Here is a 27,580-nt window from a genome sequence, read left to right as displayed (position 1 = left end):
GATGTAATTCTCTGATCAGATGTATGATTTACAAATATTTTCTTTCATTCTAATATTTTCTTTCATTCTATGGATTCTCAGTTCACTTTTTTTTTTTTTGTTAATCCTCACCTGAGGATATTTTTCCATTGATCTTTTAGAGAGAGTGGTAGTGAGAGGAAAAGACAGAGAGAAACACTGATGTGAGAGAAACACATCGATTGGTTGCCTCCTGCAATCAAACCCAGGACCTTTTGGCCCGCAGGCCGACACTCTATCCATTGAGCCTAACCAGCTGGGGCTCAGTTCACTTTCTTGGTGGTGTCCTTTGAATTTAACACAAAAGTTTTTAATTTTGAAGAAGTCTAATTTATCTATTTTTTTCTTGTTTGTGTTTTTGGTGCTATATCTTAAGAAATCACTGCCTAATCCAAGGTCACAAAGAATTATTTCTATATTTTCATCTAACAGTTTTATAGTTTTAGTCTCACACTTAAGTTAATTTTTTAAATTGTGGTAAAACATACATAATATAACAAATGTATCATCTTGCCATTTTAAGTGTACAATTCAGTGGTATTAAAGACATTCACAGTGTTTGTAACCATCACTGTTATATTTTCAAAAGTTTTTGACACCCCAAACAGAAATCCTATACCCATCTATATATATAAAAGCCTAAGCGACCATTACAACCGAACGACCAGTCGCTATGATGTGCTTTGACCACCAGGGGGCAGACACTCAATGCAGGAGCTGTCCCCTGGTGGTCAGTGTGTTCCCACAGGGGAAGCACCACTCAGCTAGGCTCACGGCTGGCGAGTGCAGCTGTGGTGGCGCGAGTCTCTCCTGCCTTTGCGGCAGTGCTACTGAGCAGTGGTGGCAGCAGCAGGCGTAGCGGAGCTGGGATGAGCAGCAGCAGAGCTGTGCCTAGCCCTGGCTGGGGCTCCTAGCTAGCTGTCTGCTGCTTTGACGCTGCTATATCCCTGGCGGGGGGCGGTGGGGGGAATGTTAGATTGCAGGGATCGGGCTGAAACCCAGAAGTCCAACATCCCCCGAGGGGTCACAGATTATGAGAGGGCACAGGCCAGGCTGAGGGACCCCATCCATGCATGAATCCGTGCACCGGGCCTCTATTTAAATAATAATTCCCTATTCTTCTTTCCTACCCAGCTCTTGGTAATCTGCATTCTACTTTCAATTTCTATGAATTTTCTGTTCTTGGTACCTCATATAAGTGGAATTATACAATATCTGTTCTTGTATCTGGCTTATTTCACTTTGTATAGTGTTTTCAAGGTTATCCACGTATGTAGCATAAGTCAGAATTTCATGCTTGCCCTGGCTAGTGTGGCTCAGTTGGTTAGAGCATTGTCCCATACACCAAAAGGCTGTGGGTTCAATCCCTAGTCAGGGCAAGTGCAGGAGGCAACCAATTGATGTTTCTTTCCCTCTCTCTCTCCCTTCCTCTCTCTATGATCAATTTTTTTAAGTGATCATAAAAAAAGAATTTCATTCTTGAGGATGAATAAATAACATTCCATTATATTTATATTGTTTACCCTTTCATCTGTTGATGGGTGGTTTCCACCTTTTGGCCTTGGTAAATAATGTTGCTGTGCCCAGCTGGCATGGCTCAGTGGTTGAACGTCAATCTATGAACCAGAATGTTAAGGAGGTTCGATTCCTGGTCAGGGCACATGCCCCAGTTGTGGACTCGATCCCCAGTGGAGCCAGTGCAAGAGGCAGCCAATCGATGATTCTCTCTCATCATTGGTGTTTCTATCTCTTTTTCCCTCTCCCTTCCTCTCTGAAATCAATAAAAATATATTTTAAAAAATAATGGTGCTATGAACAATGACATACAAGTATTTGTTAGGTGTACCTGCTTTCAATTCCTTTAGGTATATACAGGAAAGTAGATTAGATCACAATGTGTTAAAACTTTTACAGGAACTGCTAAACTATTTTTAAGAGCACTGTACCATTTTTATTTTAAATTTTTATTTATTATATATATTTATTTTATTTCACCCATTCTCCACCCCCTCCCATTTGGCAACCATCAGCTTGTTCTCTACATCTATGCATCCATTTCTATCTGACTTCTTTCACTTAGCATAATACCCTCTCAGTTCATCCATGTTGTTGCAGATAGCAAGATTTCATTCTTTTTTACTGATGAGTACTATTCCATTGTGTGTATACCACACACACACACACACACACACACACAGGACATCTTCTTTATCCACTCATCTATTGATGGACACCTAGGTTGTTTCCCATATCCTGCTTTTGTAAGTACTGATGCAATGAATATAGGGGAGCATATGTCTTTTTGAATTCGTGTTTTTGTTTTCTTCAGATAAGTATCCAGAAGTAGAATTGCTGGATCAAATGGCAGCTGTTTTTAATTTTTTGAGGACTCTCCATACTGTTTTCCATAGTGGCTGCACCAGCAGTGCCACCAACAATGCACAACAGTTCCAATGTTTCCACATCCCTGCCAATATTTGTTGCTTTCCGTTTTGGGGTAATAGCCATACCAGTGAACATGAAATGTGGTATCTCATTGTGGTTTTTGATTTGCATTTCTCTAATGACTAATAACATTAGGTATTTTGTCATTATTTCATTATTGGTCATTTGTATATATTCTTTAGAGAAATATCTATTCAAGCTCTTTCCCTATTTTTGATGTCATTTTGTTGTTGAGTAGTTCTTTAGATGTATTGAATATTAATCCTTCCTTAGATATACTAGTATGATTTGCATATATTTTCTCCCATTCTGTGAGTTGCCTTTTTTATTGTGAGTTGTCTTTTTACTCTCTTGGTAGTGTTCTTTGATATACAATAGTTTTAATATTGAAAAAGTCCATTTTATTATTTTTTCTTTCTTGGTGTCTTTGCTTTCGGTGTCAGATCCAGGAAATCACTGTCAACTCCAATGTCATGAAGATTTTCACCTGTGTTTTCTTCTAAGAGTTTTGTATTTTATAGTTTTAGTTCTTAAGTTTGGCTCTTTTATCCATTGAGTTAATTTTTTTATCTGGTTTAAGGTAAGGGTCCAACTTCATTAATTTGCATGTTCAGTATTCCCAGAACTATTTGTTGAAAAGACTGTATTTTCTGCCCTGGCTGGTGTGGCTCAGTTCATTGAGTATTATCCCTTGCTCCAAAAGGTTGCTGGTTCTATTCCCAGTCAGGGTACATGACCAGCTTGGGGCCCGATCCCCAGTGGGGTAGGCGTTCAGGAGGCAGCCAATTGATGTTTCTCTCTCTCCCTTTCCCTTCCTCTCTCTAAAAACATATTAAAAAAAAAAAAAAAAAAAGAAGACTGTCTTTCCCCATTGAATGTTTTTAGCATCCTTGTAAAAAATCAAAGCCCATACATATGTGATGGTTTATTTCTGGGTTCTCTATTCTATTATATAATTTCTATATTATATAATTTCTGGGTTCTCTATTGGTCTATATGTCTCTCCTCAAATATTTTTTGAATAAATGTGTTGCCTTGTTTATAATTCACTTTACCTCCATAACTGCTTCCTCCTCCTATTAAATGAGGGATGAACTTAAGGACTCTTACAATTCCAACAATCTTATGATATTATACTCAAGGTTTTCCTCAATATAGAATTATACCATACACTCTTAATTTATCAAATAGTCATGAAATATTTCTAAAGCTACAAATGACTAAGATAGTTCAGTAATTTCAAGTGTATAATATGTACCTTCAATATCTGAAACTATTAGCATCTGAGGTTGAGAGAGACCTTCTTGAAGACTGTAGAAGTGGATTGTACTATCAAATGTTATGAAGCCAATTTTTGTCCTAGTGTTGCCAGGAAGCCTAAAAGTAAATTTAGAAGAGTATTTTATCAAGTTTTCTCATATTCATATACATATATATTAAATATCCAATAAGAGTTACATGAAAATATCTACTTTCATATTATAGAATTTGTCCTAACATAAACGTTTAACCCCTCCAATGTTTAATCACCATGAAAGCATACCCTACTCAAAGTGAAAACACTACACATAAACCAAACAATCAAGAAAACCCAGTAATAATACAGCAATTCAAAACTCATTATACCTATATAAAATTATATAATCACTTGGAAAATGGCATATAAAAATACTGGAAAGCATAAACAAAACTTTGTAGAAGATTTTAATTTATAAAATACATTATAAAATTACTATATACCTACTCTAAAATTTAATATAAATTTAGATACTGCATAGCTGTTAAAAATTTTACCCATGTTTGGGTGAATCAGTGGACTCTTCCTCAACAGACAATCCCCATATGCAACCTGTAACGTTAAAAGTACAAATGCTGGCAAGAACAAGGATGCCCCTTATCATCAAGGTAAGGGAGTTAGTTTGTTTTTGATGAGATTTTGTTTTCCATATTCTTCCATAGAACACAAGTACACTATAATGCATTACACTAAAAGGTCACACAAACTTTTATAGGTTACCCTAAGTACCATTTAAAGTAACTAAGCACCATTTAAAGTACAGATGTTTAAAAAAAAAAAAGAGAGAGAGAGAGAGGGGGAAAAAAATGTACAGCTATTTTTAAATAAATAAATAAAAAGTAAAGCACAGATATTTTAAGAGACTTATGAGACATAACAGCCAAATGCAATGTGTAAAAATAGTTTAGGTTCTTATTCCAACAAACCTACAGCAAAGAAGCATTTTTGAAACAATCAGAACAAAAACTGAACTGCGTATTAGTTGATATTATGAAATTATTGTTAATTTTGTTTGGTGTGACACTCCTATTTTAATTAGAGCTAAAAATAATTCCAAGTATTTATAGGTAAGATGATATGCTGATTGAGATTTACACTAAAGTACTCAAGGGGGGGTATGTTTGTATGATTACATAAAGCAAAAACAGCTGAATGCTGCCCTGGCCGGTGTGGCTCAGTTGGTGGTAACGTTATCTGTACACCAAAAGGTGGTGGGTTCAATTCCCAATCAAGGCACATACCCAGATTTTGGGTTCAATCCATGGTCAGAGCAAGTGAAGGAACCAACCAATTGATGTTTCTTTCTCCTCATCCCCTCTCCTTTTCTCCCTTCCTCTATAAGATTGGGGAGGGGGGGGGGGCGGAAAGAATAGCTGAATGCTAAAAATGTTAAAGTTGAGGGAGAAGGGATGAATAGTTGGAAGTTCATTACATTCTTTCTATTTACTCTATGTTTAAAATTTTTCCAAAATAAAAAGTTAAAATAGAATTTTGGAGAAAGCAAGGCCTAAAGTTCACAACTGACTTAAGTAGGCTTTTAGAATATAATTATATAGCTTTTTTTTTGTATTTTAAAACTATTTATCCATTTTGTAAACAGTTAGTTTCCAATTGAAACTGAATCAAGATACTTACAAATCCAGATTGTCTAACAAACTCTGGCAAACTGAATTCAAGTATCCAGTTTCAATTGCATTGTGAGACACATCAAACACAAAGAGGTACACTGGAGGTTGCGGTGGTCGTAACTGAAAAAAAAAAAAAAATCTCATTAAATACATTTAATAGGATTAAATTTAAATTTATCATTTGTCCTGTCTACATACAGCAAAACAATAAAATAAGCATTATTTATAAATTAAATGGAGACTATAATAAACAATGGAGTAAAAAAATAATGTAGAAAGAATAGAAGTTTAAAAAACAGGCAAAACTATACCATATTGTTTTCAGATGGATACTTAGGGGAAAAAATGAGGATGTGATTGCTATTAGTCAGAAGACTGTTTTCTCCAGCATGGGAAGGGGAGGAAATGTGATCAGAAGGGCTTCTGGGAATATTAGCAACGTTCAATTTCTCGACCTGGGTGGTGCTAACACAGCATTTATAATTATTTGGCATACCATATATTTTTGTTTTATAGATTTTTCCATATGTGCATTATATTTCACAACTTAGGAGGAATTACAGTTCTCAAAGTGACAAATTAAGTTGCCTGAGCTCGTTATTTAACAAACACATTTCAGCCAAGTTTCACAAAAATGTACGACTACGTTTTTAAACTTCCCAATTCAAAGATCTGTTTTCAATTCAATAAAAAGCAGCAAGTAACCACAATCAGAACTGGCGCATATAGTGTACTAACTTTTGTGTGTGGTTGTGGGGTTTTTTTTGTAAATATTACTTGCTGAATCACAGAATCTGTTGCCCCAAGAGGTAAGTTGAGAAGAAGCAAAACCTCTTGCTATAGGCAAGTTCTAAATTTAAAGAAAGCCATTTTCGTAAAACCTGGTAGATAAAAGAAAAGAAATCCAGGAAGGCCAATTCAAAAGAACAAATGCTTCTGCACTTTTTGCTTTTAACTCAACAAAGGGACAGCTACTACCAACCAACCATTCATTCATTCATTCTTTAATCCGCACTGGAGGGTATTTTTTCCACTGATTTTTTACAGAGAGAGAGAGAGAGAGAGAGAGAGGGAAGCATCTATGTGAGAGACACATTGATTGCCTACCACACGAGCCCTGATCAGGGCCGGGGATCGAGCCTGCAACCCAAGTACTTGCCCTTGACCAGAATCGAACCTGCAAACCTGCCCACTCACCAAAGGGTTGCAGGTTCGATTCCTGGCCAAGGGCACGTTTCTGGGTTGCAGGTTCCATACCCAGCTCCGACCGCATTTGGGAGGCAACCAATCTATGTCTATCGATGTCTCTTTCTGTCTCTCTCTCTCCATCTCCCTCCTCCCTCCCTTCCACTCCCTTTCAAAATGGATGGAAAAAATATCCCACTCCTCGAGTGAGGATTAATAAACAACGACAAAAAAAGTACTTCGAAGAGGATGCTCATCACACCATTATTTGTAATTTAAAAAATTGGAAGTGACTTAAAAGTAAATATGATCTCAACATGGTATTGCAATTTCTAGATGAACACACAAGAATCATAAGTGGAACTTTACATACTAGTACACTTTTCAGACTTATCCTTATATACTAATTAACTATTTTTATAATGAACATGTATAACTTTTCTAAATTTAAAACCATAAAATTTTGTTAAAGGATGCTATGTTGTTTTATTTAAAACCCACTATTATGAGATAAATACGTTATATAAAAAAATGAAAACTTACCATGTATTCTGAAGGAGCCATAAACTCAATTGTAGCATTTTGAACTTCAGGTCTTCTGTGAGGTTCTCCATAGGCTCTGGTCAAAGGGTTGTACATGAATTCTTCAGGAACTATATAAGTTGACAACATAAAGTGATAAAACTAAGATTAAGTTTAATAAACCTTGTGTTTGGCTGTTTTCTTATTTAGTAATTTATAAATACTGCAATATAGACTAAATGTTAAGGGATAATATGTACACTTTGTTTTTGAGGTCCATTCAAGTTCTTCATATACTAAATGGTCCTGCATATGTCTTACTTTTATATACTAAATAACTGTTATTTTTTTTCTTTCCCTGTCTTCTAATATCCTCTTCATCTTAATTCTTGCTAAAGCTTTTCTAAAATAGCTTGAAAAAATGATAAAAACTTATTAAATGCCAATAATTTTTTTAACAAGGATATTAACATTTGACACATAATACGTAAAGACTCTGGATACTCCTTGAAAGGTATGGTAAAAACACTTAAAAGTTTAAAGTCTAAAGGTATGGTGAATTTCATTAATTAATAAGACCTCTATGGAACATCAGTTGCCTACCACTTATGATATAATGGAGCTCTAAGAGTATTTTCTAAATGAATTATCATTGCAGCTGTCTTCTAACTGTTTAGAAATTCAAATTCTTATGTAGCTAAAGGATAAGCTATAGTTCATAAAATGGTCTGTGCTGCATATGAAAGTGAGTTCAACCTTTATTACCATTTCATTTCATATACTGAAGCACATATACGTAAGATTTTAAGGTGTACTAAACACTATACATATATTTTCTGAATTATTATAGAATAAAAAGAATGCTCTTACTCTATCCTCACTTTCCTATACTCTTGAATGCATAAGATAAGTAGAACAAATCAATGTCTCTCTCTCTCTAATCAATAAATAAAAACATTTTTAAAATGATTTTGAGAGATATCTTAAATTCCTTTATTTCCCAATGCTCAATGAAATTTCCTTCCAAGCAGAGACTTAATTTTCAATGTAGATATCAGCATACACTTTTTCTTCTAGAATCCTATTAAAGTGTAGTCGGTTAGATGATATTCCTCAAAAGTAAATTGTGAAACAGTTGAAAGAGATCTCCTCCTTCTCAATTACTGAGAAAACTACATTCAACTAACCTTCCAGCACTGCCCACCTCCCTTCATACAGCAGTGAATAAAGCTAATGGCAGCTAATCTGTGGACTTACTTTCTTTTACCCCTAGAGCAGTGATTTTCAAACTTTTTCATCTCATGGCATACATGAACTAATTTACTAAAATTATGTGGCACACCAGAAAATATATTATATATTTTGTTGATCTGACAAAAAAAAAAAAAGGTATAATTTTGATTCATTCACATCTGACGGCTATTGTTGTGTTGGCTGTTGTCATTTTTTATTTGACAATCTAAGGGAAAAGAGGTCAGTGCCCCTGACTAGTCAGGTATTTATCACGTTTTAAAAATTCTTTCCCTCTCTCTGTCTAGGTGCACCAGTTGAAAATCGCTGTCCTAGATTAAAGGCATTGGACAATTTCTAAATAAAAATATTTCATAAATTACAGACTTAAGTAACACCATAAAATATGCCATTTATTATTATACCCAACATAATAAATGTAAAATAGTGGTATCAAAGTAATATTATCACTTTTTTTTTTGCCTAAGAAGAATAGAATTATTTATATGTAGAAATAAGTGCATAGAAAAAAGTTAACAGAAGCTATTTCTGAGTGGAATGTTTACAGGTAAGTAAGACAGGGCTGTTGATTTTTTTAACTTCACATTTGTATTATCTGATTTCCCTACAATGGAAGTAAAAATTTTAAAATGTTTCAAAAAAAAACATACCATCATTGACTTGGTAACATAAGTTACACTTCCATCTCCTTTGATCAAGAAAGCTGACAAAAGGGTTGATGTATGTCCTGCATGAACGGCATCTCACAATTGTACTGGAGGTAACCACAGGCAATTGCTGAAAAAAACAACTAATTTTTTTAAGGCAGTGATCATCGTAACTAAGGCGAAGCACGAATCATACTTCCAAATAATTGTTGGGATATTGTAACTTTGGAGGAAAAAACCCCAGGGTAAAAAGTGTCCAAAATGCGACACAAAAAATTATGTAGCAGAGATGTATTGATTTGAAACCCTGTTGCTTTCTCCAGGACTGGTCTCTTAAATTTAACCTTTTAAAAAGTAATTATTTTCTCATTAACATTTATACGCAAAATCAACATAGTAAACTTATAATGTATTTTTGAGATGGGTGGCAAAGGAATGATCAACATTCTAAAACAGGGGTGGGGAACCTTTTTCTGCCAAGAGCCATTTCAACATATATAACATCATTTTTGGACCATACAAAATTAGCCTGCTATATTTGATCAAACATTCAATTAACTCACCGCTAATGCCTTGGCAGAGCCAGACGAAATCATTTCACAGGCCTTATACGTTCCCACCCCTATTCTAAAACAAATTATTTCAAAATTTCTTCATGTTATAGTAAGAGGCTTACTAAGTTCTCATGAAAGAACTGTCATATTTAAATATTCAATTAAACTTTGCAATTATGCTCCTATTTAAAGTTTATCCTACATTAAAAAAAAGTTGTAAAGTCTTAATATAAAAATATCAGTAAAGGCAATAAAATCCTATCATCAATTGAAGGTTTGTTTTGGGAAAATCAATTCACTTAATGCACTGATCCTCTCAACAGTAGGTGGCCATATGTCAAGGTCCCAGAGCCTTAGGACAAAAGTGAAAAGGCTTTTTTGAGGGAGTGGGGGTAGGGTCGATAGGAAGGATTTGGGCTCCTTTTCTTCTTTTTTTAAAACAGCTTCCTAAAGAACAAATTTTATTCCAAGAATGGCAGAACAGGGAGACTGGGTAAAGTATTTTAATAGGTAAATAATTTATAACTTACCATTAGGTCTTTGAAAGGATGAAGCAGCAGTCCTAACGGAAGTTTGGCTTTATTCAGTAAGGCCTGAGTCTGAGGAATGCTAGTCAATGTACATCGAAATAACCTATATTAAAGTAAAAATGATGTATCAGTTGTTGCTATGATTATTTTTGAACAACAAGAAAAAGATTTAAAAGGTACACATTTTGCCCTGGCTGGTTTAGTTCAGTGGCTAGGGTCGGGCTCAGACCGAAGGGTTAAGGGTTTGGTTCCCAGTCAAGGAAACGTATCTCGTACCTTGGCTGATCCCCAGGCCCTGTCAGTGTGCATTGGGGAGGTAGCCAATCAATGTGTCTCTTTCTCTCTCCCCTTCCTCCCTCCCTACCACTCCCTCTAAAAGTCAAAAGAAAAAATACCCTCAGATGAGGATTAACAACCAAAAAATGGGTATAATTTTAACACTGGATCAGATTATGGATACATAAAATATTTCAACAGGCTCTCTCAAATTTTATCCCATTTAAATCCTACTCAGAAAGAGAGGGTAGATGGTTACAATCTCTAGTATATAATTAAAGAAAAGTCTCTTCTCTGCTTGTGTGTAAATCTAGACTATCAAATGACCCATTTCTTTGTGTGTGCGTGTTAATCCTCATCCGAGGAAGAGAGAAGGAAAGACAGAGCGAAACATCAATGTGAGATAAACACATCGATCAGTTGACTCCTGTACTTGCCCTGACCAGGGCCCAGAGCGGGGAGGAGCCTGCAACCAAGGTATGTGCCCTTGCCTGGAATTGAACCCAGGACCCTTTGGTCCGCACGCCAATGCTCTATCCACTGAGCCAAACCGGTGATGATCCAAATTTGCTAAAGGTTCTAAAATACTATTTATAACAAAATTCAATTTCTCAGAACATCTTTGCTATATATATTTAAGCCTATATGGTCAATTTTAAGAAAAGAGTGTTATAATTATGTTTTTTTATAAAAAAATAATTTGAAATGAGAGCACATAAAGGATTATATAGAATTAAATCTCCGTACTTTGGACTGAAGAAATAATATAGCTACCATAATGATAATGAATATCACACCACCTTTTTTTAAAAATATATTTTATTGATTTTTTACAGAGAGGAAGGGAGAGGGACAGAGAATTAGAAACATCGATGAGAGAGAAACATCCATCAGCTGCCTCCTGCACACTCCCCACTGGGGATGTGCCCGCAACCAAGGTACATGCCCTTGACCAGAATCGAACCTGGGACCCTTAAGTCCGCAGGCTGACGCTCTATCCACTGAGCCAAACCGGTTAGGGCCACACCACCTTTATAGCTGATAAAGGCAGCATTATCTCAGAAGTTGCAACCCTATTTCTGAGCTTAGAACATTTCAAATATCAATTAAGTACGCAACTAAGAGTTGTTTTCTACCCGCAGAACTACTTTCATAAATTAATATATCTGCACAACTTGTTCATAATATATGACTCCAAAGAAATCTGGAAAATTTTTAGAATGAGTAAAATGTAAGAAACACTGAAGCCTTACTCTGGGTTACAGTTGAGTCTCTGGATATCTTCATGCAAATTTGGAACCGGAGGCTGCAAAGGTGTTGACGGAAGCATGTTTCTCTCATGAAGAAGGTTAATAACTCTTAGCCCATCTGGATGTAGACTCAATCCACTCATGCTTGCAGTTAAATGATTAGCACCTAAGGAATTCTAAAGATGTATAATTTCTCAGTAAGTAGTCTTTATAATGTCTTCAGTTGAAAACAGAAGTGTATAAGGACGTAGTTATTTAATTTCTCTCTAAATAAAACTATAATCTAGACTTTCTGATCAATTTTTTGGTTCTGGAGATATGTAACAGGACAAAGGTCTTATGAAATATCCATTATTATTCTAATGGTTTAAAAATGTTCATTATACACGTCCCGAAACTTTTTCATGTATTTACAGTTTAAACAGAAAGGTGGATAATGAATAAAAAAACAGAAACAAAAAGTTTACCTGGGTAAAGGCCTGTGGCCCACTTGGGTAGCTCAAGGAAGAGGGTGGCATTCCGGCTGTACTAGGTGGTTGTGTGTTCTGATAACCAGGTGGTAAAGAGGGATATGAATATCCAACACTTCGGCTCATTGTAGGATTCTTATCAGTAAGCTGTGGTGTTGCTAGAAACAAGGTAACTTCTAAGTTCTATTTTACACTCCAGAATACTTTAAATCAACACAGAGATCCATTAAATCATAAGAATTATAATTCTAAAATCCTTTTGATAAGTTAATACTTTCATTTATCACTTTTGTAAAATAAGACAAATACTAGCAACAAAGTAATAGCAATGATCAAAATCTACTTAATGTAGACTACAACTATAAACACAAAAATAAGATTTATATAGTTCATTACTTTTATATGTATGAAACTTTGTATTCAGATGAAAATTCTAATTTAAAATAACTTTAATGAAAACATACTAAATGTTCAATTGGTTAAATCAATTTAAATAAATCTAATTGATAAAAATACTTTATAGTCATAGCATCATAATAATAAAGCCCACAATCCCAACTCCGAGGGAAAAAACTAACAAAATAAATCTATATTCGTGGAGATAAAAAATGCTAACAGTAATCATTGTGTGGGACATGATTATAAAGATTTCTTTTTTGTTTCCTAAAATGAACAAGAAGAAAAAAACTTTCGTAGCATCTCACCCAAGAAGCCACCGCCTTCAATTTCATCATAACGATTGTGAACCATCATAGATCCATTATTGGTACTTGATGTTATACCTAAGAAAAGTTTATTAATATTTACATTAGAACAACTGTTACAATTTCAATAAGACTGGAGCTAATTTAAGATAACTTTTCAAATGACAAATATAGTTTAAACCACAGCCCAAGAAAAATGTCAAATGTTGAAATAAAATTTTAAACAATGCCAGTTTTTAAATGTACAAAATATACCAAAGTAGCAAATAATTTTATAAACTTCTAAAAAGGATGGTCCTTTGTGGAGTGTACAAATTTATATACTATCTGAAAGATTTCAGCATTTGCAACAGTAGCATTACAAACCTCTTAAGAGCAATACACACTGAAAAAAAAATCAGTACTAATTAAAAATAAAATAATGAGAAAATAACTTTTTTCAAAATATGGAAAAGGTAGAATTTAGAATTAATCTGAAGGTGATATAAATTAATTAGAACAACTGCATCAGTCTAGAGAACCACCACTAAAATTTTTTAAAAATCTTTTTTCCCCCAATTTGAAGAGTTAAAGTTAAATACCAGAGGCATCTGCTTATGAAGAGTAAAAATTTACTTCTAGGTATGTACGCTATTTAAGAGCTCAAATTCAGGTACAGAAGCAACTAAAATCAGTGACTAGCATCAACCTCTAGCACCTAAGTACAAAGGTGCTAACGTTAATAGTTATTTTGACACCAAATAGGTAAGTTTAAAGGTTTCAATACAGCTGACAACTTCTATGCAATTCTCAAGACCACCAGATTTTAGCCATGAGTTGATACAGAAAAACTGTTTGCAGCCCTAGCTGGTTGCTCAATGGTTAGAGCGTCAGCCCTTGGACTGAAGGGTGATGGGTTCGATTCCGAAAAAGGGCACATAGCTCCTCTATTCCAGGCTTGATCTCTATCTCCATCATGGGAATGTGCTAGAGGCAACCAATCGATGTGTCTCTCTCACATCAATGTTTCTCTCTCTCTCTTTTCCTCTCTCTCTAAAAATCAATGGAAACATATCCTCTGGTGAGGATTAACAAAAAAAAAAATTGTCTGCAGAGAGCAACTGATTGATATTTCTCTCTCATATGGATGTTTCTCTCTCTCTCTTTTCCTCTCTCTCTAAAAATCAATAAAAACATATCCTTGGGTAAGGATTAAAACAAACAAACACTTTGCAGAAACAAACAAAAACAGTGTGTATATTTTTAATTGGTTAAAATTTTAAATAATGTGGCAACCCGTGGGACATTGCTTTATCATTTTGTTATTCATTGTTAATACCATTCTTTTCAAACTACTTACAAATCTCCCCCTCACACACTTATAATTCTAGAAAAAAAGGAACTGCTACAAGAAAAATTGTATTTATTGTATTTAGTAGTAGGATATAAGTAATGGTTTTCCCCCTCCTTTTCTGTTTTCCTATTTCCATATCTTGCTGCAATGGTTATATTACTGCTAAAATCAAATTTCTTATTTTACAAAATATTATTTAAATTAATAAACATTTTAAAATTATATCTGAAGACAATGCTTTAAGACATTTTATTTATATAAAACTTCAAAATGCTTGTATATTTAACTTTGTATTTAGATTCATAAATATTTGCTAATATTTACAGTAACAGTGACAATCAAAATGCCACTTCCATGAAAAAAAGCCAGTATATTAAAAGAATAGTTCTAACAAAAAAGCAGGAACTCTTCTCTCACCTCCCTCTCCCGAAAGGCACCTAACTTTATAACCACAGCAATAAAAAAAGTTAACAGCAGTGGTTCCTGAATGCTAGTTCACAGCCCAGCATACATAGGACTGTGGAATTTTGAGGAAGTTCTTTAAACTCTAAATTTCTGAAGGCCAACCCTGACCAAAACAACTAGATTTTCTGGAAAAAATATGATATGGATACACAGATTTCAGATAATATTCATTCTTCTACCCTAAGTCAAACCTTTAGGACTTGACTTGGTTTTGCCATGCTTACCTTCTTGGTTGATAGGTGAATTAAATGAGGGCTGAGGCACATCCCTATGTGATGATTTCTGAGGACTTAGGGCCCTCACTGGAGGTGGTCCTCCAGTTGGAGGAGGCCCAAGAGGAACTCCTGGTTGGAAAGTGGTAGGCAGAGGTGGATTCACTAAGGGGGGTGCAGAACCTATGAAAACATTGGTTTTTCACGTTACTTAAGAATTTAAGACAAAGGCCAAATAGCCTTTCACTAAATCTGAGTAACTTTGACATTTTAATTACAACCACCAACAAAATACCAGAAATATGTTAACTTCCCAGGTTTGTAACTTAATTTATATGCATACTTTACATCTTGCCAAGTCTCTCCTATAGTAAATTATTAAAGCAGTATAAACTCAACATCAAATCACTTATAAGATAGAGACAGTGCCCTCTTAATTGATTAATTTTTCATTGGTCGCAGTTTCAATAGGCCACATCAAATATTCCAGTAGAAATTAACACGAATAAAATTTTATTAATGACCTATTAATATAGTCCATTCAATTAACATTGATTAGGTTTAGAGTTAGTATTGTAAATACTTTGTAATTTGTTAGTATTGTGATACTCTAAATTCTCTAAGTTTTATTTCATTCTGCTTCATTTTTATTGGCGGTGTATAACCTATTAAAAATGAGATTGTATATTTGTACCTTTCAATAACCTAATGATAATCAACAGTTTACTTTTGTCCAGCTGGCATGGCTCATTGGTTGAGCATCGACCTATGAACCAGGAGGTCATGGTTTGATTCCCATCAGGGCACATGCCTGGGTTGCGGGCTGGATTCCCAGTCGGGGGTGTTCAGGAGGCAACTAATCAAAGATTCTCTCCCATCATTGATGTTTCTATCTCTCTCTCCCTCTCCCTTCCTCTCTGAAATCAATAAAAATACATTTTTTAAAAAGTAGTTTACTTTCAATAATGGTTTAAATACTATATTAAAAACACTCCCTAAGCTTAAAAAACAGGAAATGATTCAAAGTTTATGCATATGCCTTATAGGTCACTATCCGAAAGGTATAAAAATACTCATCAAACTAAACTAAGAATTACATGATATTTGTTCTGGTATCTACCAGTATTTTCACTGCCTCAACTACACCAATTTTCCATTAGGACAATTAAGTTCTGGCTAGTGTAAAAAACATTATCAGTTACTCTTGAGGAAATTCTTCTATGTAATATCAAAAGTTCCAAAACCCACAACCATCTATTCACTCAAGTCAACAGTATTACTTCCACCTTCTCATTTGCCAAAGAGGAGGAACAAAGTCTGCAAAGTAGATAAAATAATACTGATAAGTATGTGATTTAATTTTTCAGCCCAAGGCTTTTTTTATCCTCTGAATTTGTAAATGAAATAGATAATAAATCTTACTTTATAATATATTCTACAGTTAACCCTGTAATTTTGTACAACTAAAGGAATAAAGATTGGCAAATAAAAATTTTCAATATGCTTCTTCAACAGTATTCAATTTTCCAGGGCCAAATTGAAAAATTATTGTATTACTAAACTTTATGGCTCCCAATAAGACTAATCAGTGCCTTGTTGACAAAAGTGAAGACAAAGATTACTACCATGTAACACCCTTATCAAAGAAGCACCCACACATATCTTCCATATCTTTGGCAATACAGACAAGTCAAAGGAACAAAAGGGCAAGGTACAGTACCAACTCAGCATGAACAAGAACGTATGACACATCTGTTCACAAAAATGTAACAACCTAATGTTTAACAGCATTCAAGTGAACTTACAGAGATTTTTCACAGCTTTCAAAAGAATGCTTTTGAATCCAAAAATATGCTACATTTTATAGGATAATCATTATTTTTTCAAACTGCATAATTCTTATTTATAACAGTAATAACTAGTGTTTTAGAACCTGTCTCCTAAGATCCCTAAAACTAATGCAAGGATGCTAACAGATGGACTATTAGGGGGGGAGGGGGAAGAATTTTAATATGTGGACTAGAAACTTAGTATAACTTATATACAGTTTTGAAATTGAACAACCAGGCACCTATTATTAATGATGGGTTGAAAAAACAGGGGTCAAACATGAAGAATTTTTTTTCTCATAAGAAAAAAGAAGGGTAGTCATACATTTATTTTAGGTTCATTTCATTAGTTTATTTATCTTTCTCCTACTTTTACATGGAAACCTTCATAAGTAATGACACTTGCTTATGCCTCTTTCACCACATTTGTGCTGCAGTCAAGGTGCTCTACCTGAATGTTTCTGTTAGCGCCAAAAATATTTCAGATTATTGATCGTGTGTTTTTAAACAAGAAGCTACACTTATTCTTTTTTTATTTTTTAAATATATTTTTATTGATTTCAGAGAGGAAGGAAGAGGTAGAGACAGAAACATCCATGATGAGAGAGAATCATGGATTGGCTGCCTCCTGCAAGTCCCCCACTGGGGATCAAGCCCACAATCCGGGCATGCGCCCTTGACCAGAATCGAACCTGGGACCCTTCAGTCCGCAGGCCGACGCTCTATCCACTGAGCCAAGCCGGTTAGGGCCCATATTATTTTCTTGTGGCTTTGGGTAAATGATTCAGGCCTCAGAGTTATTTCTTATAAAAGAAACTGTTATGAAAATTAAGATAACACATATAAAAATCTGGCAAAGTGCTGGAAAATAATAAATATTAAATAATTGTTACATATAATTATTAATTATGAAGTGAATATTCATTAATTTCAACTGACTGATGCTCACTCATAGTGTCAATAAGAATAAGAATAAAAGTAACCAGGAGAGCCCTGGCCAAGTGGCTCAGTTGGTTAGAGCAATACGCCAAGGTTGTGGTTCAATCCCCAGTTAGGACACATACAAGAGTCAATCAATGAATGCATATATGAGTTTCCTCTCTCTCTAGAATCAATAAATAAAAATTTTTAAAAATTAAAAAATAAAAGCAACCAGGAGAATTTTGGTTCTAACAATTGTGGGTCAAAAGATTTTGACAAAGAAATTAAGTTTCTAGGAATAGCCTTACGCTTTACGAGGCCAAAATGCATTCATCAGGGTCAATGGCTGATCAAGGAGGTAAGAAAAATAAGTAGTTTTAGCAGTTAAACCACAAGCCTGATGAAGTGTATATAGTATACGCAGTAATACACATGAGTATAAAAAGGTAATTATTGTTTACTATTGTTTACTATTTCACTTGGATGCTTTCATAATTCATTTCCTTGAGGATGTCTGCTGAGCAGACTCAACCTGCATATCCCGATACAGCAGCGGTTCTCAACCTTTGGGTCGCGACCCCTTTGGCGGTCGAACGACCCTTTCACAGGGGTCGCCTAAGACCATCCTGCATATCAGATATTTACATTACGATTCATAACAGTAGCAACATTACAGTTATAAAGTAGCAACAAAAATAATTTTATGGTTGGGTCACAACATGAGGAACTGTATTTAAAGGGCCAGAAGGTTGAGAACCACTTCGATACAGGGTTTTAAATGCTTTTCAAAGTAACACTACTAATATTTATAAGTGTATAAGACAAATTTTAATAGTTAAATGAAGCGGATATGATCAAACATTGAGGTTAAAAATAAAAAGATAAAAGTCAGTCCAAGAATATATAGATTTCTTCCCAAAGTGATGTACAGCCAAAACAACCTTGAAAACGAAAAACGAAGTTGGTAGGGCCAGACTTCCCAAATCCAAAGATCACTACAAAGCTACAGTAATCAAGATGTTTGGTGCTGGTATAAAGAAATAGACATATAGATCAATGAAACAGAATTTAGAGTCCAGAAATAAACCCTTACATTTATGAGCAATTGATTTTCAACAAGGGTGCCAAGAAAATTCAATGGGATTAAGAATAGTTTAGCAAATGCACAAGAATGAAGCTGAATTCCTACCTAACACCATATAAAAAGAAAATTAACTCAAAATTGATCAAATACATAAATATTGGAGCTAAAACTCTTAGAAGAAAACATAAATATAAAAATATGTCCACTGCTTTTTTTCTTCTTCTTTTTGTATTTTGCTTATTGAATGCATTGGATTCTTTTTTTTTTCCACTTTATTCCTTTTTTATTTTATTATTATTTTTAATCCTCACCCGAGGATATTTTTCCATTGATCTTCAGAGAGAATGGAAGAGAGAGGGAAAGACAGAAACATGAGAGAAACATCGATTGATTCCCTCCTGCACGGGCCCTGACCAGGACCCGGGCCAGTGGAGGAACCTGCAACCAACGTACGTGCCCTTGACCGGAATCAAACCAGGGACCCTTCTGTCCATAGGCCAATGTTCTATCCACTGAGCCAAAATGACAAGGGCTGATATTGGTTCTTCATGTCTACTGCTTTCTGACTGCAGTTATGCTCAATAACATTCCTCACTCCGAAAGTATGATCTGTTTTGACATCTGAGATCCTACAGTTTCTGGGGCCAAAAACTGTCTATGCCATAACAAAAAGATAACCCAAGTCTCAAATCAAGACCAAAGAGAGCCAGAAGGTGTGGCTCAATGATTGAGCATCAACCTATGAACCAGAAGGTCATAGTTCCGATTCCCGGTCAGGGCACATGCCTGAGTTTCGAGTTCGATCCCCAGTGTGTGCATACAGGAGGCAGCCAATCATTGATTCTCTCTCATCATTGTTATTTCTACCTCTCTCTCTCCTTCTCCCTTCCTCTCTGAAATCAATGAAAATATAAGAAAATAAAATAAAAAGACCAAAGAGAAACCACAGGGATTGATCTTCCCTAGAATACAAAACAAAACCAATTTAATAAAAGTAATGATCAGTCCTTAAGGGAGTGGTTCTGCGTGCATTCCAGAATCCCTGAAATACCATGAGTGACTCAAGGAAACATAGAGGATAAGATACAAAGCAGGAACAATCCACAATTTTAAGTTAACTTAAAGGTTAGAGAAACAGTTTATTTAAACATTAACAATGATTTAAAAAATCAATAATCTTACAATGGTTTTAAGACTTGAAACATTAATTCAAATGTCTAATTAAGCAAAAGTTTCCCATTTCTATATTTTAAAGAACTCTACCTGATTTTATGAAGTTGTTTTGAAGTGAAGGATCTCCAGAAGAAACATACTGATGACTTGTCAAATTTGTATTCCCAGATATAGTTGGTCCAGTTGATACATGAGGATAATGGTTTGTCTGTGATCCTGTGGATGGATAGTTATACTGCCAATTCAGAGGTGGCGGTACATTGGCTCCAGGATGAAAGCTACCAGAAGGCATTGGTGTAGCAGCTGGGTTCTGAGAAGCATGTTGTGGCATTCGGGGAACAGGACCACTATGGAGTGAAGGTGTCACTGCATTAGAAGCCACAGGTGGTCTATGAAGAGTCTGCCCAGGTCCCTGATAATTATTTAATGGAGTAACAGTCTGAGAACCACCATAGTTCGACTGTCCAGAGACTGGATTCAAAGTCTTTGCTGGCAATAGATGAGAGTAGGATCCTGGAAGCTGAGAATTATATCCTTGTGCAGACAGCAGTGCATTTTGGATAGGACCTTCCAATAAGAGGAGGAAAAAAAATCAGTCTTGCAAACGAATAAAGCAATACTTTAAAAAATACAATAAAATATATGGTATTCTTACAACTCAACAATAAAAAGACAAATAACCTAATTTAAAAATAAACAAAGGAGTTAAATAAACATTCAAATACATTTCCAAAGAGATATATAAATAAATGGCCAGTAAACACATACAAAAACAGTCAACATTAGTCACTAGAGAAATACAAATCAAAATCACAATGAGATACCACTCACACCAAATAGGATTGTTAAAAAGGAAAATAGCAAGTGCTGACTAGGATGTGCAGAAAATGGAACCCTCATTCAATGCTAGTGAAAATGTAAAATGGTGCACCTACATTGGAAAACAGTTTGGTAGTTCCTCCAAATGTTAAACACAGTTATCATTCAATCCAGCAATTCCACTTCTTGTCTGCATAAAAATTTATACACACGAATATCATAACATCATTATTACTAATAGTCAAAAAGTGGAAACAACCCAAATGTCCATAAACTGGTAAGTAGGGGTACAAAAGGGAACCAATGGAATATTATCTACGCTAATAAAAGAGAAACATGGTAATTGGCGTACGACCGCTACCCTTTTCATTGGCTAATCAGTGAGTATATGCAAATTAACTGTCAGCCAAGATGGCGGCCGGCAGCCAGGCACTGAAGCGAGCACGAGGCTTGCTTGCTGCAGACTCCAACGTTCGCTGCCTCACTTGCCAGCCTCTCAGTTGCAACTCTAAGCAACTATATACTATGTTGCAAATAAGAAGCTAAACAAAACCCCAGAAAAGGGCTTCCATTCAGCCTGGGCTCAGACCACAACATTGTGTCTATGTTTTCAGCAGCGAGGCCTCAGAGCTAAAGCTGGCCCAGAATAAAAAAAAAAAAGAGAGAAGAAAACAAGGAGCGGTTGGAAGCTTTAGTCACTCAACAGCCGGAAAACAGCCCTCAGCCCCTCACCCAGACTGGCCAGGCACCCCAGTGGGGACCCCCACCCGGAGCCAGGACACCCTTCAGGGCAAACCAGCCAGCCCCTACCCATGCACCAGGCCTCTATCCTATATAGTAAAAGGGTAATATGCCTCCCAGCACCGGGATCAGCGGAGCAGCGAGGCTCCCGGCACCGGGATCAGCATGACAGGGGGCAGCGCCCAAACCCCCTGATCGCCCTGAGGCTCTGTGTGTGACAGGGGGCGGGGCCACAACCTCCCTATCCGCCCTACTCTGTTCGTGACAGGGGAAGGCACCCCAACCCCCTGATCAGCCCTCCTCTGTGCCTGATAGGGGGGAGCTCCCCAATCCCCTGATTGCCCTGCGCCTCTGCGTTTGACAGGGTGCAGCACACCAACCCCCTGATCGGCCCTGCTCTGTGTGTGACAGGGTAGAGCCATAACCTCTCCATCAGCCCTGCCCCGAGTGTGACAGTGGTGGCGCCCCAACCCCCTGATCGGCCCTGCTCTGTGGGTGATAGAGGGTGGCGCCCCAACCCCCCTCCACGGGCCTTGCTCTGTGTGTGACAGGGTAGAGCCATAACCTCCCCATTGGCCCTGCCCTGAGTGTGACAGGGTGCAGCGCCCCAACCCCCTGATCCGCCCTGCTCTGTGTGTGACAGGGGGCGGTGCCCCAACTCCCCTATCGGCCCTACTCTGTGAGTGACAGGGGGGAGCTCCTCAACCCCCTGATCGGCCCTGCTCTGTGGGTGATAGAGGGTGGCGCCCCAACCCCCCTCCACGGGCCTTGCTCTGTGTGTGACAGGGTAGAGCCATAACCTCCCCATTGGCCCTGCCCTGAGTGTGACAGGGTGCAGAGGGTGGCATCGCAACCTCCCGATCAGCCCTGCTCTGTGCATGACAGGGCAGCGCCCCAACTCCCCAATCGTCCCTGCTCTGAGCCTAACCAGGGGCTGCACCTAGGGATTGGGCCTGCCCTCTGCCACCGGGAGCAGGCCTAAGCCAGCAGGTCGTTATCTCCCGAGGGGTCCCAGACTGCGAGAGGGCACAGGCCGGGCTGGGGGAACCCCCTCCCACCGCCCCCCGAGTGCACAAATTTTTGTGCACCGGGCCTCTAGTCTATAATAATAAAAGCATAATATGCAAATCGACCGAACAGCAGAACAACTGTCCGGACAACTTTCCGGACGACCATGCTATGCACGCACTAGCGCCAGGCCAGCCAAGGCAGGTGTGATGCGATTGGTCGGGGGGTTGGGGGGCCCACCATCACCCTACGATGAATTGCCACACAGAGGGAGGCCCCAGCCACCAGCCAGCGACACTGTGGCAGGTGTGAGGGGCCGGCCAGTGATGGCCCTGCAGAGGCAGGCCCAGGCCAGCCAAGTGATTGCACCCCATGCCTGTTGACCAGCAGAGGAAGGCGACCGGTGGCGGGGGAGGGAAGGGGGCAGTGCCGCACAGATGGCAAGCAGTAGCAGCAGTGGGGGTGGGGCCAGCTGCTGGCAGCTGGGAGAAAGAAAGCCCCGATAGGCCCTGATCGCCGGCCAGGCCTAGGGACCCTACCCAAGGGGTCCTGGATTGCGAGGGGACGCAGGCCAGGCTGAGTGATACACCCACCCGTGCTCGAATTTCGTGCACCAGGCCTCCAGTTTGGTCATAACAGGAATGAAGTATTGACAACACACTACAACATAAATAAACCTTGAAAACATCATGCTAAGGGCCATACATTATATGATCCATTTATATAAAATGTCCAGAGTAGGAAAATCCACACACACAGATGTAGATTTATGGTTGCAGTGGCTAGGAGAAGGGGATGGGAAGTGACTACTAATGGGTATAGAGTTTCTTTTTGGGGTGATAAAAATATTCTAAAAATTGTAGTGCCTGGCTGGCGTGGTTCAGTGGTTGAGCGTCAACCTGTGAATCAGGAGGTCACGGTTTGATTCTTAGTCAGGGCACATGCCTGGGTTGCAGGCTCGATCCCCAGTGAGGGGTGTGCAGGAGGCAGCCAATCAATGATTCTCTCTCATTATTGATGTTTCTCTCTCTCTCTCCCTCTCCCTTCTTCCCTGAAATCAATAAAAATGTATTTTTTAAAAACCTGATTGTAGTTATGGTTGCCAAACTCTGTCAATATACTAAAAAACATTGAATTGTACATTTTAAAACTGCTATAAAAAATTAATCAGACCCAGCCGGTGTGGCTCAGTGATTGAGCATCAACCCAGGAACCAAGAGGCCCCGGTTCAATTCCTGGTTAGGGCACATGCCCCAGTTGCAGGCTCAATCCCCAGTAGGGTGCGAGCAGGAGGCAGCCTATCATGATATTTCTCTCTCCATGTTTCTATCTCTCTATCCCTCTCCCTTCCTCTCTAAAGGAAATAAATAAATTAATTAATTAATTAAATAACCTTTAAAAATCAGCACTTCTATTGAGGACTATACTATTATTTCTGTCCATAAAAATAGGCAATAATAAAAAGAAAAATCAATGAACTTTTATGCATATATGCATAACCTGTGGAAACAGACAATGGGGTGGTGAGGGCCTGGGGCGTAGGGGACAGGGACGGGAGCTGGCTGGAAGAAGTTAATGGGGGAAAAAGGAGGACCTATGTAACACTTTCAACAATAAAGATTTTTTTAAAAACAATTAAATAAATAACTTAAAAAAAATTCTTTATTGTTGAAAGTATTACATATGTCCCCTTTTCCACCGTTGTTCTCTCCCAGCCTGCCCTGCTTCCCAGCCCTGGCCTTTACCACCACCCCCATTGTCTGTGTCCATTGGTTATGCTTATAAGCATACAAGTTCTTTGGTTGATCTCTCCCCCCCACACACACACCCTGCCCACCCACCCTCCCCCTGCCTTCCCTCTGAGGTTTGAGGGCCTGTTCAATGCTTCTATGTCTCTGGATCTATTTTTTTTCCCCATCAGTTTATGTTGTTCATTATATTCCACAAATGAGTGAGATCATGTGATACTTATCCTTCTCTGACTGGCTTATTTCGATTAGCATAATGCTCCCCAGGTCCATCCATGCTGTTGTAAATGATAAGAGTTCTTTCTTTTTTACAGCACATAGTATTCTACTGTATAGATATGACACAGTTTTTTAATCCACTCATCTGCTGATGGACGCTTAGGCTGTTTCCAAATCTTAGCTATTATAAATTGTGCTGCTATGAACATAGGGGTGCATATGTTCTTTCTGATTGGTGTTTCTGATTTCTTGGGATATATTCCTAGGAGTGGGCTTACTGAGTCAAATGGGAGCTCCATTTTTAATTTTTTTGAGGAAACTCCTCTGTTTTCCACAGAGGCTGTGCCAGTTTGCATGAGGGTTCCCTTTTCTCCACATCCTCGCCAGCACTTGTCATTTGTAGATTTGTTAATTTTTCAAAGACCTATAACAAACTCTCCAAAAATTTATATGGAACAAAAAAAGACCCCGAATAGTCACAGCAATCCTGAGAAAAAAGAATAAAGTTGCAGGGATCACAATACTAGACATCAAGTTGTATTACAAAGCCACTGTTCTCAAAACAGCCTGGTACTGGCGCAGGAACATACAAATAGACCAATGAAACAGAACAGAGAACCCAGAAATCAATCCAAGCCATTATGCTCAACTAATATTTGACAAAGGAGGCAAGAGCACACAATGGAGTCAAGACAGTCCCTTCAACAAATGGTGCTGGAAAAATTGGATACATGCAAAAAAATGAAACTTGCCGAAACCAGTTTGGCTCAGTGGATAGAGCGTCGGCCTGAGGACTGAAAGGTCCCAGGTTCGATTCCGGTCGGGGAGCATGTACCTTGGTTGTGGGCACATTCCCAGTGGGAGATGTGCAGGAGGCAGCTGATCGATGTTTCTCTCTCATCGATGTTTCTAACTCTCTGTCTCTCTCCCTTCCTCTCTGTAAAAAATCAATAAAATATATTTTTAAAAAAATGAAACTTGACCCCAACTTACACCATACACAAAAATAAGCTCAAAATAGATAAAGACTTAAACATAAGACGGGAAACCATAAAAACAAGAAAGCCCACTGCATGGGAGAACATATTTGCCAATGTGACATATGATAAGGGTTTAATCTCCAAAATTTATAGGGAACTCATACAACTTAACAAAAGGAAGATAAACAATCCAATCAAAAAATGGGCAAAGGACTTAAACACTTCTCAAAAGCAGACATACAGAAAGCCGAGGCATATCCTATATAATAAAAGGGTAATATGCAAATTGACCCTAACAGCGGAACAACCACTGGAACAGTCACTATGAGGTGCACTGACCACCTCTCAGTCCCTTTCCCTGGCTGGCAGGCTCCGATTGCATGATGGCCACCCGAAGCAGGGGCGGGGCCAGTGACCAGGCAGGAACAGTGGACCTCTCGGTCCCTTCCCCCGGCCATCAGGCACCAATCACCCGATGGGGAACGGGTAACTAGGGATGGGTGGTGGGGGGGAGGGCTGGCTGTAGAGAGCTGGGGAAGATGGCCTTGATCACAGGCCAGGCCTAGGAACTGTACCCACGCACGAATTTTATGCGCCAGGCCTCTAGTCAATAAATAAATATTTTTTTAAATATATTTTATTGATTCCCCACAGAGAGGAAGGGAGAGAGACAGAGAGTTAGAAACATCGATGAGAGAGAAACATCGATCAGCTGCCTCCTGCACATCTCCCACTGGGAATGTGCCCGCAACCAAGGTACATGCTTCCCGACCGGAATCGAACCTGGGACCCCTCAGTCCGCAGGCCGACACTCTATCCACTGAGCCAAACCGGCTTCGGCAATAAATAAATATTTTTTTAAAATTAAATAAAATTAGGAAATAAGATGCATATTTTTAAAAATATGGTACTCACATAAACTTAAAAAAAGTCTTTGAACTATTTATGCTTAAAAGATATAAAAAGAAAATATTTATCTTCTATTCATACCTCCTTAGTCCATGCAACCAATGTACAAATGTTAACAGATTAATTTGAATCATTTCATAATTATGCAATGCTTATACAAACATACATAAGTCTGTGTATATATAGAGAGGTAAATTGGGAGGCCTACAGAAACATATATATGAGTTGGAAGGAGGAAGTTAGTCTATATACATTGCTCTCCAAAATAAAAAAACATAGGTATCCTTCCAGGACAAAAGAAATAGATCCAAATGTGTTAGCTGCAGCATTGTTTATAATAATGAAAAACTGGAAAGAAATGAAATATCCATCAACAGGAGATAAAGAAATTGTAGATTAGTCACACAATAGACTGTTTGTCAATGAAATGAATAAGCAACAGGGATAAATTACAAAAAGAGTATTAGGAGAGGGAGAGATAGAAACATCAATGATGAGAGAGAATCATTGATTGGCTGCCTCCTGCACACCCCCACTGGGGATCAAGCCCGCAACTCGGGTTTGTGCCCTGACCAGGAACCAAACCCTGACCTCTTGGTTCATAGCCATGCCAACCAGGCTCTTATAATTTTCTTTTCTCTAGCTTACTTTATTGTAAGAATACAGTATGTAATACATACAGCATACAAAATATGTGTTAATTGACTATGTTATTGGTAAGGCTTCCGATCAATAGTAGATTATTAGTCATTTAGTTTTGGGGAAGTCAATAGTCATGTGCAGATTTTCGACGGTGCAGAGGATCGATGCTCCTAACCCTGGCATTGTTCAAAGGTCAACTGAGCCACACCACCAGGGCTCAGGTTAATTTCTTAATCTTCCTATCTATAATTAAGAGTTGTTGTTTTTTTACTGATCCCTGTCTAAGGACTCTGAAGTAAGAAACATATTTTAAAAATGTGAAATGTGACATAGGATTCCAATGGAAAAGTGTTTAAAGTATTTAAATAGTGAGCTTTGGTCTGGAATCATCTACACTAATAAAAGAGAAACATGCAAATTGGTGTCACTCTGCTATGCCCACCAGCCAATTGGATGAGTATGCAAATTAACCCAACAAAGATGGTGGTTAATTTGCATACACAGGCGTGGAGCGAAGACTGAAGGCTCTGGCCAGACTGAAGACTGAAGACTGAAGAGGCTTGGCTTCTCCGCTGCAGCTGGACCAAAGGCCTGGGTCCCAGGTGCCAGAGGAAAACTGGTGCCGGCAGCCAGGGGAAGGAAGGCCTATTGCGCAAATCTTTGTGCAACAGGCTTCTAGTCTACACTAATAAAAGAGAAACATGCAAATTGGTGTCACTC

At 37.9% G+C, this 27,580-nt stretch overlaps 1 protein-coding gene across 2 annotated transcripts in view; it reads right to left on the bottom strand.

The window, feature by feature from the left end:
- SEC24A (SEC24 homolog A, COPII coat complex component) overlaps window positions 1-27,580 on the bottom strand; it is a 68,560-nt gene that overhangs the window by 28,891 nt on the left and 12,089 nt on the right. The window contains exons 2-12 of one of the 2 annotated variants that reach the window (XM_005865579.2): window positions 20,730-20,803; window positions 19,885-20,361; window positions 14,800-14,970; window positions 12,778-12,855; window positions 12,071-12,231; window positions 11,607-11,779; window positions 10,078-10,180; window positions 8,997-9,123; window positions 7,117-7,226; window positions 5,396-5,508; window positions 3,722-3,840 (exon numbers count right to left, since the gene is read on the bottom strand). In XM_005865579.2, coding sequence (XP_005865641.1) covers window positions 3,722-3,840; window positions 5,396-5,508; window positions 7,117-7,226; window positions 8,997-9,123; window positions 10,078-10,180; window positions 11,607-11,779; window positions 12,071-12,231; window positions 12,778-12,855; window positions 14,800-14,970; window positions 19,885-20,361; window positions 20,730-20,778 — 1,681 coding nt within the window. In that variant the 5' untranslated portion in view covers window positions 20,779-20,803. The remainder of the gene's footprint in view (window positions 1-3,721; window positions 3,841-5,395; window positions 5,509-7,116; window positions 7,227-8,996; window positions 9,124-10,077; window positions 10,181-11,606; window positions 11,780-12,070; window positions 12,232-12,777; window positions 12,856-14,799; window positions 14,971-19,884; window positions 20,362-20,729; window positions 20,804-27,580) is intronic. The other variant, XM_005865578.2, reaches the window with a different exon arrangement.

This window comes from Myotis brandtii, unplaced genomic scaffold, assembly GCF_000412655.1.
Source record: "Myotis brandtii unplaced genomic scaffold, ASM41265v1 scaffold208, whole genome shotgun sequence".
Taxonomy (NCBI): Eukaryota; Metazoa; Chordata; class Mammalia; order Chiroptera; family Vespertilionidae; genus Myotis; species Myotis brandtii.
Note: the sequence above shows the minus strand (reverse complement) of the source record. Positions and strands in the feature narration are given on the sequence as shown.